The sequence below is a fragment of the Conger conger genome, chromosome 3 (genome assembly GCF_963514075.1).
Source record: "Conger conger chromosome 3, fConCon1.1, whole genome shotgun sequence".
Taxonomy (NCBI): Eukaryota; Metazoa; Chordata; class Actinopteri; order Anguilliformes; family Congridae; genus Conger; species Conger conger.
The window spans coordinates 46,633,387-46,647,983 of record NC_083762.1 but is presented as its reverse complement, the minus strand read 5'-3'; the positions used below and the strand labels follow the sequence as shown (position 1 = coordinate 46,647,983).

The window sequence follows — 14,597 nt, the reverse complement described above, 5'->3', positions numbered from 1 at the left end:
CCTTTCTGCATCTGTCCATTTTTGGAAATACTTTTTCATGTTGCCATTGGTCCATGGTAAGGTCCATCAAAAAAAGGATTAAGTTCCATTTTTGGGAAACGAGGCCCTGTTTTCTTTTTTGACTCCAGATTAGTGGTTAATGGGTTACTGCCCTACCTGTAAACATGTAATATTGTAGAGCTATTATTCCAGCTGCTGAAAGTGTGAGCTGTGTTAATAAATGAGCCAAGAAAATGCTGTCTGTGTAAAGAGAGTGTAAAATGAGTTTTGCCCATTTTCTGTAGGACAAGAAGAGAATATGTATGCTAAGAAGAACTATGACAAGTATCTCTCTGCCTTGAGAAGCTCTGGCCTGGTCTCAGCAGAGGAGAAGACCGAGGCTATAGAGCTTGCAGCAGCAGGGACTGGAGCAGGGCTATTACTGGGTGAGAAATTGTAATTTTTCTTTCTCTCTGTGGGGCCTTCCTCAATCCATTCAAATGGGGGGCTATGTGTAAAAAGGGATGTGATTCCTGCACACATCACCCCATATGGATGGTAAATACCCTCAAATTACCGGGGTCAGTCTGCACTTTAACCTCACATCACATTTCAAATCCAATGTGCTGGACTACAGAGCCAAAATAACAGACATTGTACCAACTGTCCAAATACATACGGACTGCACTGTATTATCTTATGCTGGAAGTATGTCTGAGAGTTGATACAGTATTGGGGAGTTGATACTGGCATCTGAGAGTATAATGTTAGCAGCACAAAAAAAATAGAGTACTGGATTAAAATGACTACATTTTAATTTACTAGTCACTTGTTGAATCGAGCTTTCCATCTCCTATCAGTGCTCTGGAAGACAGCCATGTAAACAGTTAATCTACCCACCTAGCCAGCACCGTTAGTGGGATGGTTTACGGCATGAGCCCAGCTAGCTAGCGAGCAAATGATTTGTTTGTAATCAGTGTTGTTCTTCACAAGTTAACATTAGTTTGTTATTTTTATTTGATCTTAAGTAATGTGTTTTCTTTTATGGCATTATGTATTTTTATTGTATTTGTTTTTCACTGCTGTAAAGTGTTTGTGCTGTATGCTCAAAGTGCTATACAAATTATTGTATTATTATTATGGCCCAAGCACCAAAGGTGCGCAGGACTCTATTGCAGAGATGCGGACTCGAGTCTCTTGGACTCGTCAATAAAGACTGCCAAATGGCATTGTGAAAATGAAAAAGTGAATAATGTCACAGCCAATGATTATTTTTCAATTATTTATATGAAAGATATTCCTTACATAAAACACACCCAACGTCGTTTTACGCGCCACACCGTGCGCCTTTTAGTAGCAACCATAGCAACACCCTAAGATGTGTTTCTTGCAGCATAGCTCGCTAAGATTGCAGTTCCACATGTTGTGGCCTTTGAGTTTAAATAATTTAGGCTCATCTAGCCAAACAAAATGATTGCAACTAGCAAAATGTGTTCAAATAATACATGTGGGAGCAACCACGTCAAATTTCAACAGACATTTGAAAACTCATGGAAAGGTAAGTCAGTTTACCATCACTGGAGTTGATCCCAATGCTGTTCACTGTTGCGTTAATGTAACTTGCGTTTCACACTCAGTATAGCTAATGTTCGTGTCACCGTTTAATCAGCGTAACAGAAGCGCATATTTTCTTATTTTTATAGCGATGTTGGCTTGCATTTCAAATCTTGAAAAGCTATGCAAGCTAGAAAATCACAAGCATATAAGGTACAGTAATGTTAAAACAGACTTCTTCCGGTTGGCTTGAAAAGCCCTCATTGTCAACATACAGTGGTGTGAAAAAGTGTTTGCCCCCTTCCTGATTTCTTATTTTTTTGCATGTTTGTCACACTTAAATGTTTCAGATCATCAAACAAATTTAAATATTAGTCAAAGACAACACAAGTAAACACAAAATGCAGTTTTTAAATGAAGGTTTTTATTATTAAGGGAGAAAAAAAATCCAAACCTACATGGCCCTGTGTGAAAAAGTGATTGCCCCCTAAACCTAATAACTGGTTGGGCCACCCTTAGCAGCAACAACTGCAATCAAGCATTTGCGATAACTTGCAATGAGTCTCTTACAGCGCTGTGGAGGAATTTTGGCCCACTCATCTTTGCAGAATTGTTGTAATTCAGCCACATTGGAGGGTTTTCGAGCATGAACCGCCTTTTTAAGGTCATGCCACAGCATCTCAATAGGATTCAAGTCAGGACTTTGACTAGGACACTCCAAAGTCTTCATTTTGTTTTTCTTCAGCCATTCAGAGGTGGACTTGCTGGTGTGTTTTGGATCATTGTCCTGCTGCAGAACCCAAGTTCATTTCAGCAGATGGCCGGACATTCTCCTTCAGGATTTTTTGGTAGACAGCAGAATTCATGGTTCCATTCCAGTCTTCCAGGTCCTGAAGCAGCAAAACGCTGCTTTACGCCAGATGTAATGGGACACACACCTTCCAAAAAGTTCAACTTTTGTCTCGTCAGACCACAGAGTATTTTCCCAAAAGTCTTGGGGAACATCAAGATGTTTTCTGGCAAAATTGAGACAAGCCTTAATGTTCTTTTTGCTCAGCAGTGGTTTTCATCTTGGAACTCTGCCATGCAGGCCATTTTTGCCCAGTCTCTTTCTTATGGTGGAGTCATGAACACTGACCTTAACTGAGGCAAGTGAGGCCTGCAGTTCTTTGGATGTTGTTGTGGGGTCTTTTGTGACCTCTTGGATGAGTCGTCGTTGCGCTCTTGGGGTAATTTTGGTCGGCCGGCCACTCCTGGGAAGGTTCACCACTGTTCCATGTTTTCGCCATTTGTGGATAATGGCTCTCACTGTGGTTTGCTGGAGTCCCAAAGCTTTAGAAATGGCTTCATAACCTTTTCCAGACTGATAGATCTCAATTACTTTCTGTCTCATTTGTTCCTGAATTTCTTTAGATCTCGGCATGATGTGTAGCTTTTGAGGATCATTTGGTCTAATTCACTTTGTCAGGCAGGTCCTATTTAAGTGATTTCTTGATTGAGAACAGGTGTGGCAGTAATCAGGCCTGGGTGCGGCTAGAGAAATTGAACTCAGGTTTCATAAACCACAGTTAAGTTATGTTTTAACAGGGGGGGGGGCAATCACTTTTTCACACAGGGCCATGTAGGTTTGGATTTTTTTTTCTCCCTTAATAATAAAAGCCTTCATTTAAAAACTGCATTTTGTGTTTACTTGTGTTGTCTTTGACTAATATTTAAATTGGTTTGATGATCTGAAACATTTAAGTGTGACAAACATGCAAAAAATAAGAAATCAGGAAGAGGGCAAACACTTTTTCACACCACTGTAGTTGTCAGAAGCAGCTGCGTTTTCATAAAACGGCCATGTAATGGGATTTTGATCTGGTGCCTGATGCACTATTTTAAAAACCTTTCAGTATGTTCTTTAAGATCAATATGCAGGCAGGACAGTGAGTGATTTTGAATGTCTTTTTAGGTGATGTTATATACTAGTTGCGTGGACATTGTTTGGTATTCCAGTGTCATACAAATGAACTGTATTTTTGAGAGAGCTTGTTTGACATTAAACTGTCTTCTGCAACCTCACCTTGGAAGCAGAGTTTGGCTGTTCCTCACCCATTTTTACACAGCTATTTCTGTTTCAGTAAATGATTGTGTTTTAACCTACATATTAAATTGATGATCATTAACTCCTTTTTGGTATAATTGGTTAATCACACACCTGACTATATGCCTACAAAATCCCTGACTTTGTGCAAGTGTACCTTGAAGAATTGATGCTAGTTTGAAGGCAAAAGGTGGTCACACCAAATATTGATTTGATTTAGATTTTTCTTCTGTTCATTCACTTCTTCTCTTCATGCATTTTGTTAATTGATAAAAATAAACTATTAGCATTTCTATTTTTGAAAGCATTCTTACTTTACAGTTTTCACACCTGCCTAAAACCTTTGCACCGTACTCTACTTTCACCTTCCAGCGCCAAATAGGCATGTGGATCTTCTCAAGACAGACAAATGTCACATTCGCAACCACTTATTCAAACAGGATATCAGTCATTTTGGATTTTGTGTGTTATTACACATACCAAACTTTTAAATACTCCTCCAAGGTGGTTCATCACATTCACACCAAATGTGATAAGTATATCTCAGGATAGTCCTGATAATAAATTGCAAACACATTTTTGATATCTCGAGCGGTATGGTCATGGCGAGGCATAAAATGTACAGGTCACGCTGCACAAACAGGAAGTGGGTTTAATTTTATTCTACATTGTGTGATCTGGCTGACATTTTACACATATGTTAGTTGTTGGAGTGTAATCACATCCATATATCAATAAAGGCTCACTGTCATAGCACCACCAGCTGGAAACAGGAAGCGAGGCTTATACACACGTGGACAAAATTGTTGGTACCCCTGTTAATGAAAGAAAAACCCACAATGGTCACTGAAATAACTTCAGACATTGCTTTTGAATTGTGGTTCAACAGAATCATTTTAAAAAACAAACTAATGAAACGGGCCTGGACAAAAATGATGGTACCCCTAGATTTTCAAAAGATTGAAAATAATTTGACCATAGGGACATGTTAAACTAAGGTGTGTCCTCGAATTAGCATCACAGGTGTCTTCAAACTTGTAATCAGTCAGTCTGCCTATTTAAAGGGTGACAAGTAGTCACTGTGCTGTTTGGTGACATGGTGTGTACCACACTGAACATGGACCACAGAAAGCGAAGGAGAGAGTTGTCTGAGGAGATTAGAAAGAAAATTACAGACAAGCATGTTAAAGGTAAAGGCTATAAGACCATCTCCAAGCAGCTTGATGTTCCTGTGACTACAGTTGCACATATTATTCAGAAGTTTAAGGTCCACGGGACTGTAGCCAACCTCCCTGGACGTGGCCGCAAGAGGAAAATTGATGACAAATTGAAGAGACGGATAATACGAATGGTAACCAAAGAGCCCAGAACAACCTCCAAAGAAATTAAAGGTGAACTCCAAGGTCAAGGTATGTCAGTGTCAGATCGCACCATCCGTCGTTGTTTGAGCCAAAGTGGACTTCATGGGAGACGACCAACACCACTGTTGAAAGCAAGTCATAAAAAAGCGAGACTGGAATTTTCCAAAATGCATATTGACAAGCCACAAAGCTTCTGGGAGAATGTCCTTTGGACAGATGAGACAAAACTGGAGCTTTCTGGCAAGGCACATCAACTCTATGTTCACAGACGCAAAAATGAAGCATACCAAGAAAAGAACACTGTCCCTACTGTGAAACATGGAGGAGGCTCGGTTATGTTCTGGGGCTGCTTTGCTGCATCTGGCACAGGGTGTCTTGAATCTGTGCAGGGTACAATGAAATCTCAAGACTATCAAGGCATTCTGGAGAGAAATGTGCTGCCTAGTGTCAGAAAGCTTGGTCTCAGTCACAGGTCATGGGTCTTCCAACAGGATAATGACCCAAAACACACAGCTAAAAACACCCAAGAATGGCTAAGAGCAAAACATTGGACTATTCTGAAGTGGCCTTCTATGAGCCCTGATCTAAATCCTATTGAACATCTGTGGAAGGAGCTGAAACATGCTGTCTGGAGAAGGCATCCTTCAAACCTAAGACAACTGGAGCAGTTTGCTCACGAGGAGTGGGCCAAAATACCTGTTGACAGGTGCAGAAATCGTTTGATTGCAGTGATTGGCTCAAAAGGTTGTGCAACAAAATATTAAGTTAAGGGTACCATCATTTTTGTCCAGGCCTGTTTCATTAGTTTGTTTTTTAAAATGATTCTGTTGAACCACAATTCAAAAGCAATGTCTGATTTTAATTGGTTAATTTTCAGTAAATTTTTATTTATTATTACTTTTGTCAGTTTCAAGTTATTTCAGTGACCATTGTGGGTTTTTCTTTCATTAACAGAGGGGTACCAACAATTTTGTCCACGTGTGTATAATAGTCTCATTCTCCTCGGGGGTTCATAACATTCATACCAAATTTGGGCAGCATTATGTCAAACATTCAAGTAAGTTGTATATTTTGAATGGTGTGGTCATGGCAAGGCGTTGAATTAACATGTCAAGCTGCATAAACAGGAAGTGGGCATCATTCCAAATTACATTGTTTACTTACTGTCATAGCGCCACCAGTTGGCAACAGGAAGTGAGGGTTATATAATAGTTTCTTATTCTCCTAGAGGACTAATCAAATGCATACCGAATTCATTCAGCATGATGTTTAAAAGAGTAACATGGTGGTTGGTCACATTTTATAGGTTTTGCACAAGAGGACATTGGAGAAACACAATGAAAGTATTAAATATGTTGGTTCTTTAGTTTTGGAGAAGTAAGAATTTTACATTTATTGTCCTATTTACAGCCGGTTGAGAGTGATCTCCTCATAGTGTGTCACTCGAGGATAAACACTCTCCTTATCCTTCTCCTATAACTTGTGATCCATAGTTTGTGCCACCGGCCTCCAGGCAAGACGATATAAATATTTGACATTTGTTTGGTTCACTTAAATTAGAGTGCCTTTTAAGGACTATTAGACTATTTCTGGTTATGTTCATTTAGTCTACCACAATTTAGCTAATTTGGTTTCATTTATTTGTTTATTTGTAAGGGACCATGTACAATATTAAACGTAAATGTTGCCATTTGATGTATTGTACCACATTTAGCTTCAGCTAATTTCCATCTGTAGTCCCTTGGTGATGTTATTGATAACGTTAGCTAGCTAGTTTGTTTTAGTATAGTCATACTTTTATCTTAACTTAGCTAGCTAGCTACCAGAAATGATCTTTGGATAAGTCAGCATCCTTACCTTAGCAATTGATAGTTGATATACTAAGTTAGCTAGCTTGTGAAAATTCTACCAAGATGAGCGCGTATCACGGAGATAGCTATGGTAATAAACGACAATATGTGGAAAGTGGGAGCATGGTCTGTCAATCATAGCTTATTGACAATTCTCATTACCACGCCCAGACAGTTTGGGTGAACTTTTATTATGGGAAATTTAGGCTTAGAAAAATGACTGAATGATAATCAAATTATGGACATTTGTTTTGTTGTTGCCTAAAGACAACTGGCAAGTGTCACATCCAACCACCATGTTACTCCTTTATGTATTTCTGATAGTATATTGCACAAGAAATATTGATATCTTGCACACTGTTGCCATGCCATGAATTTTAGGTTGATGGCTGTTGAAACAAAAGGTGTGACATAATTTCACTGTTGTATTGTTTGAAGAGGTCATGTTTGCTCAGTGCTGGACCACAATGGATAGATGGATAGATAGAAACATTTATTGCAGGGAAGTCCCACTGAGACCAAGGTCTCTTTTTCAGGGGCGCCCTGATTACAATAAAACATTTAGAGTGACAAAAACAAAATTTACAGTTTGGATCCTAGGAAATCACATACACCACGCGGAATATAGGGATAAAATAATAAAATCAATAAATAAATAAAAACATAAAAAGGACATAGGACAGGGAATAGTGATCTGATTGTCCTAGTTTATCCCAAAGGCAGGTACAATTGGCCTTTTTGTAATATCAAATCCATCACTAGTTTCTTGAAGGACTCAACTGGGGTAAGGCAATCTAACCTCTATATATCCTGACATTTATTCCACAGCTAAGGTGAAAATGCGTTAAAAGCGGTATTGCTCAGAATTGTTCTTGTTCTGGGTGCCTGTAACGTAATCCCATCTTGAGATACGTTAAAGAGGAAGTTTGCCTAGCAAGGCTTTATTAATAAATAGAATGCTATTTTGCTTCCTTCTATGATGAAGAGAATACCATCCTACTGAACTATATAAAGCACAGTGATGTGTTCGGATGACATCCACATGCCAAGCTTCTTTATCATAGAGCTACCAACTGGTAACAGGATGTCTTCTTTGGAGAAGTGTGGCATAATTCCAGTGCACACAGAGTGTGTTAAAATATTGTTCCTCATGTCATTGGCAGAAATCCAAGATGGTCGCCGAGGACAGGTGTGGTTTGTTAGGCTCCTCTCCTATCCTTTAATTCAACAATTTTCTACAGATTCTATCAGTTTTAGCCCATGTTTTTCAACAAAAATGCTTCAATACAAAGAAACACGTGAATCAAAGACAAGATTCAATCAACAGGTACAGAGAAAATGGAATCGTTTGGACACTGTTACTTTGCTTGTGACTTCTGCTTGCTCTACCTCAAGACCTTTGTTTGGCAGGAAATCGATCAACTACTCCTGGACATTCTGCACTTTTGAATAACACACCAAGACTGATTTTTTTGGACATGGACATTTGGTTACTTATTCCATTTTCCGGCAGAAAGGATGTTACAATGGAATTTCGAATAAAGTCAGCAAACAACACACCAAGAGAAGCAAATGGCATGCTTACAGCAAATTCTAACCCAGACCAAATAAGTGATCTGTCCAAGGGCTGTCTCTGTGAATCTGCACTGGTTTGGCTTGATTCTGCCAGAAGGAAGGAACCAATGGACGTTTTTCATTTTGAATCGCTGTCTACTGATTTTCAACAACTCATTGGTGATTCTACTCTTCATTCAGATGAATGTGGACTACAATTTAGGCATTTAGCAGACTACCAGACCAGAGAAGCAAACTGCCTGCTGCTAAAATGCCAGGCCCCAGCCCCAGCAGCAGCCCAGCCACTAGGCCAAGCCCCCGCCCCAGCAGAAGCCCAGCTACTGGGCCAGGCCCCACACATCAGTGACAAAGGCACTTCTGGTCATGTGGAAGGTAAACAAAGACAACTCAGATTTTGTCAGACTGTAAATGGTAAATGGTTGGCATTTATATAGCGCCTTTATCCAAAGCGCTGTACAATTGATGCTTCTCATTCACCCGTGCATACACACACTCGCATACACACACTCGCACACCAACGGCGATTGGCTGCCATGCAAGGCGCCGACCAGCTCGTCAGGAGCATTTGGGGGTTGGGTGTCTTGCTCAGGGACACTTGGACACAGCCCGGGCAGGGGATCGAACCGGCAATCCTCCGACTGCCAGACGACTGCTCTTACTGCCTGAGCCATGTCAGACTGAATCTTGGTTAAACCGTAATATCCCAACACATATGATTGATGTACCTGGTTACATTTGTTTTAGAAAAGACAGATTGATGGGCAGGGGGGGCGGAGTGTTGATTTATATTAGAGATACTTTTAAATGTGTTCAAATTAATCTGGACAAACCTTTAGAATGCGTGGCTATTAATGTAGTGTTGTCAACAAAAATTAAATGTAATATATATTATGATGTGAGGGAGGATTATATAGCGTCACGTTTAATTTTACCAGGATTTGGCTGAATTAATTAAACTGATAAATTGTCTTTTTAGTCTCCTAAATATAAATATTAATTGGCTGAACAAAAGCAGTAAGCAAAAACTGAAAACGATGTATTCAAAACATGATTTTCACCAAATAATTAAAGGACCAACCAGACTTACTAAAGTCAGTAAAACCCTTCTTGATTTGATCTTCACAAATAGAATTGAGCGAGTGAGAAAGACGTACAATTTAATTGCAGGTCTGTCCGACCATAATATAATTTTAATTGTTTGAAAATTATTCCAAAAACCTCTACAATCTTTCTGCAATGACTCCCTTCAATCAGAGTTCACAGGAATAAAATAACGTTCTGTAATTAATTTTCAAATGAATTACAGAATATTAATTGGGATAACATTGAACAAATTCAAGATTTAAATAACTGCTGTACTACAATGAAGAAAACACTTACAGATGTGATTCAGACATACACTCGATCATTGAAGCACCCACAACGTAGTATGGCTTTACCGTGGCTGAATCAGGATATTCGCCACCTGATGGGGGAAAAAAGAGACCTCGTGCTCAAACGCTCATTATTCACAAAAACACTCACGGACACACTTGTTTTTAAAGGACTAAGAAATAAGGTAGTTACTTCATGCAATTGATTGCTGAATCAGAAGGGAAAAGTTTGGCACTTTGGAAGCACTTATATATTTTAACCAGTAGAGTGCCTAACCCACAAAAATCAACACTAGAATTGATTATAAGTGGAATAGTTAGTAATGATAGTATGGAACTTGCAAACAAATTTAATAAATGTTTTACTCAAAGAGCTGAGGAACTGGCAGCAAGTTTCCAACCAGTACAGTTAAAATATACATTGAGAGACCAATCAACGTCCTTTTATATTAGATCAAAGTGAGACTGGTAAGGTTATCACACAGTTAAGGCAATCTAAGACCAAGGATAATTTTGGTTTGGATACCTTTTATTTTATACCTTTTATATATATATATATATATATATATATATATATATATATATATATATATATAAAGCCTTTGATACTGTGTACCACAAAATTATTTTAAATAAACTGCAACAATAAAAATTCAGTCTCAATGTGTTTTTCAATAAATAAAAAAATTCTGTGAAAATTTTAGAATAAAGATTGACGAGCAAGAGATAGATGAGGTGCATGAAATTACATTTTTAGGTGTTACTTTAGAATCTCAGCTTAAGTTTGAAAAACATGTAAAGAGGTTGTGCAAAACTGTCAAAACGAATTAAAATTGCTTCCGCTTAATTAGACATTACATACCTATTAAGGCAGCACAGCAGTTTATGCATGCCATAACATTTTCTCATTTATCATGCTGTATAACCTTTTCGGGCCAGGCCAACCAAACAACAATTACACCCATCAGGTCATTATATAAACAGGCACTGAAAGTAATGGATCAGAAACCAGTAAGTTGGCACCATTGCCTAATTTTACAGAAACATAACTGGCTAAGTTTAGACAGTTTTATAAATTTATCATTTATTAAACTTATTTTTTAAGTGTGTAAACAACCTTGCCCCAGAAATACTCTGTCAACTGGTAAACAAACAAAACAGTGGAATCAGAACAAGAGGTGCAACAAGTGGAAATTGCAGAGCAACAAAACGCAGAATCAGAATCAGAAGCTTTATTGTCATTGCACAAAAACAGTACAACGAGATTTGGTGTGCAGCACCTAAAACGATACATGCATACACACACTACACACACTACACATTCATGCACACACACACACTACACACGTTAGACACTCACGCACCCGAGTTTAAAAGCAGCATTGAAGAACATTCGAGCAGTAGAAAATATTGCACGTCCCACAATTATTAAAATAAATATATATAAATAAATGATGGATTAGTCCTGAGTGTTATGATGCAGATGTGATGGCAATAGGGGGGGAGTGTTTATTTAGTTCAGTGATGGCTCTTGGAAAGAAGCTGTTCTGCAGCCTGGAGGTGCGGGCTTTGAAGGCCCTGTATCGCCTTCCAGATGGCAGCAGAGAGAAGAGGTGATGAGAGGGGTGGGTTCCATCTTTCAGGATGCTGCTGGCTCTGCGGATGCAGCGTGACCTGAAGATGTCATCCAGTGTGGGCAGGGGAAGTCCGATGATTTCCTGCGAAGGGTTAATGACTCTCTGCAGGGATTTCCTTTCTGTTTCTATGCAGTTTGCATACCATGCTGTGATGCAATAGGTTAAAATTCTGTCGATAGAGCAGTGGTAAAAGGCCTTGAGCAGCTCAGCAGACAAGTTGGTTTTCTTGAGTGAGTGACCTTAAAAAATAGAGCCGCTGTTGGGCCTTTTTTACCAGTGCCCTGGAGTTGGCTGTCCATTTGAGGTCCTCAGTGATGTGGGTCCCCAAGAACTTAAAGCAGGAGACCCTCTCCACTTCCTCTCCCTTGATGGTTAGGGGAGAAAGGTCCCCTCTGTGTCTCCTGAAGTCGATGATGATTTCTTTAGTCTTTTTGATGTTTAGTGTGAGGTTATTGTCTGTGCACCATCCTATCAGTTTGTGGACTTCATCTCTGTAGGCTGTCTCATCACTGTTGGAAATCAGTCCCACCACTGTTGTATCATCTGCAAATTTAATTATTGTGTTTGAGGGGTGTGTGGAGATGCAGTCATGTGTGTTGAGGGAGTAGAGCAGTGGACTTGTGGTGCGCCGGTGCTGAGGGACAGACTGGAGGAGAGGTGTGGGCCGAGTCGGACTGTCTGTGGGCGGTTGGATAGAAAGTCTTTAATCCACATACACAGAGAGTTGCTGAGACCCAGGTCGAGAAGTTTGGTGACCAACCTACTGGGGACAATTGTGTTGAACGCCGAGCTGTAATCTATAAAAAGCATTCTCACATATGTCCCACTCTGGTCCAAGGTGCGCCAGTGCTGTATGAAGGGTTGTGGCGATAGCATCCTCTGTGGACCTGTTTGCTCTATATGCATACTGATGTTGGTCCAGGTTAGGGGGGAGGGCAGATTTAATGTGCTTCATAACCAGTCTCTCAAAACACTTGGCGATGACAGGGGTGAGTGCCACAGGTCTATAGTCATTGAAAGTGCTGATGTTGCTTTGTTTGGGCACTGGGATGATTGTGGCTGATTTGAGGCAGGTCGGCACAGTAGCTTGGGACAGAGACAGATTAAAAATGTCTGTGAAGACATCTGCAAGCTGGTGGGCACAGTCTCTGATCACTCTCCCTGGAATCCCATCCGGCCCCCCCGCCTTCCTTGCATTCACAGAATTTAAGATTCGCCTCACTTCCTGTGTCTGTACAGTCAGTATGTGGTCAGAGGCCATTGGTGAAGGTGCAGCTCCATTATCAAGCCCCACTGTTTCAAAGCGGGCAAAGAAATGATTGAGCTCCTCTGCCAAGGAGACGATATTGTCGGTGGGTGGCTCCTGGTTACTCCTGTAATTTGTGATCTGCTGGATGCCCTGCCACACATTGACATTTGGTCAGTCATCCTTCTCAGTAAGAGGTATACAACTGTGGAACACATTACCATCTGAAATGAAAAAATTGACAGAGCTCAAGGTTTTCAACACATATGCAAAACAATAGCTGAAACTGAAGCAAGTCTGTGAACACTGATTTTATGTATTTAAAAAAAAAAAAATGTCTTTGTCTGCCGTTATTTTTGTGTTTGTGCCCATTTTAGTACTGCTTTTAATGTTTTGGTATTATTTTTAGTTAAATGCTTCTGTACTTCTTTTTTTAACTTTAAAAAGCCTGGCCCAGGACAGGGGTTGCAAATTAGCCATGGCTAGAAACCTGTATGCATGGCATCTACTTTGTATTTTATATATAAAGCAATGTTGTATGCATTTATCCCTGTTAAATAAACATAAAAATAAAATAAAATAAAATGTGCTACCAAAGCGGCTGCACCCTTGGAGCTTGGGCCTGCCTCGCTGCTAGCAGCTATATTTTTAATAATAATAATAATAATAATAATAATAATAATCTTGTTAATTATTATTATTATTATTATTATTATTATTATTAAAAAATATAGCTGCTAGCAGCGAGGCAGGCCCAAGCTCCAAGGGTGCAGTAATAATAATAATAATAATCTTGTTAATCTTTTCTGGAGTTGCTCAAGGTGAGAGGCGCCGGGCGGGTGTGGGGATACTCACAAGCCACCGGCTGAGCGCCACTGTGTTGGAGTTCCACCCGGGGAACGAGAGGGTCGCCTCTCTGCGACTACGTGTCGCTGGGGGGAAGGCTCTGACTGTCATTTGTGCGTATGCACCAAATGGCAGTTCAGAGTATCCGGCCTTCTTGGAGTCACTGGGTGGCATCCTGGAAAGGGTGCCACCCGGAGACTCCATAGTTCTGCTGGGCGACTTCAACGCTCACGTGGGCAATGACGGAGAAACCTGGAGGGGGGTGATTGGGAGGAATGGCCTGCCTGATCTGAACCCAAGCGGTGTTTTGTTATTGGACTTCTGTGCTGGTCATGGATTGTCGATAACAAACACCATGTTCGAGCATAGGGTAGCTCATAAGTGTACTTGGTACCAGAGCACCTTAGGCCAAAGATCGATGATCGACTTTGTGGTCGTATCATCAGACCTGCGGCCGTATGTCTTGGACACTCGGGTGAAGAGAGGAGCAGAGCTGTCAACTGATCACCACCTGGTGGTGAGTTGGATCAAGTGGCCGGGGAGGCTGCCTGACAGACCCGGTAAACCCAAACGTGTAGTGAGGGTGAACTGGGAAGGTCTGGCGGAGGCCCCTGTTCGCGAGGTCTTCAACTCCCACCTCCGGAAGAACTTCTCACGCATCCCGGGGGAAGCTGGGGACATGGAGTCCGAGTGGGCCATGTTCAAAGCCTCCATTGCAGAGGCGGCAAGCAGGAGCTGTGGCCAGAAGGTCATCGGTGCCTGTCGGGGCGGCAACCCAAGAACCTGCTGGTGGACACCAGCGGTGAGGGAGGCCGTCAAGCTGAAGAAGGAGGCCTTTCGGGCTTGGCTGGCCCGGGGGTCCCCTGAAGCAGCAGACAGGTACCGGGTGGCCAGAAGGGCTGCAGCTTCGGCAGTCGCTGAAGCAAAAACCCGGGTATGGGAGGAGTTCGGGGAGGCTATGGAGAAGGACTTTCGGTTGGCCTCGAGGAAGTTCTGGCAAACCATCCGACGACTCAGAAAGGGAAAGCAGGGCTTGTCTCAGGCTGTTTTCAGCAGGGGAGGAGAACTGCTGACCCGGACTGGGGATATT

General features: G+C 41.0%; 1 protein-coding gene across 6 annotated transcripts in view; it reads left to right on the top strand.

Annotated features, from left to right (window-relative positions):
* Positions 1-14,597, top strand: part of ubr3 (ubiquitin protein ligase E3 component n-recognin 3) — a 245,906-nt gene that overhangs the window by 49,625 nt on the left and 181,684 nt on the right. For all 6 annotated transcript variants that reach the window (XM_061235075.1, XM_061235076.1, XM_061235073.1 and 3 more), the window contains one exon: positions 285-425. In XM_061235075.1, coding sequence (XP_061091059.1) covers positions 285-425 — 141 coding nt within the window. The remainder of the gene's footprint in view (positions 1-284; positions 426-14,597) is intronic.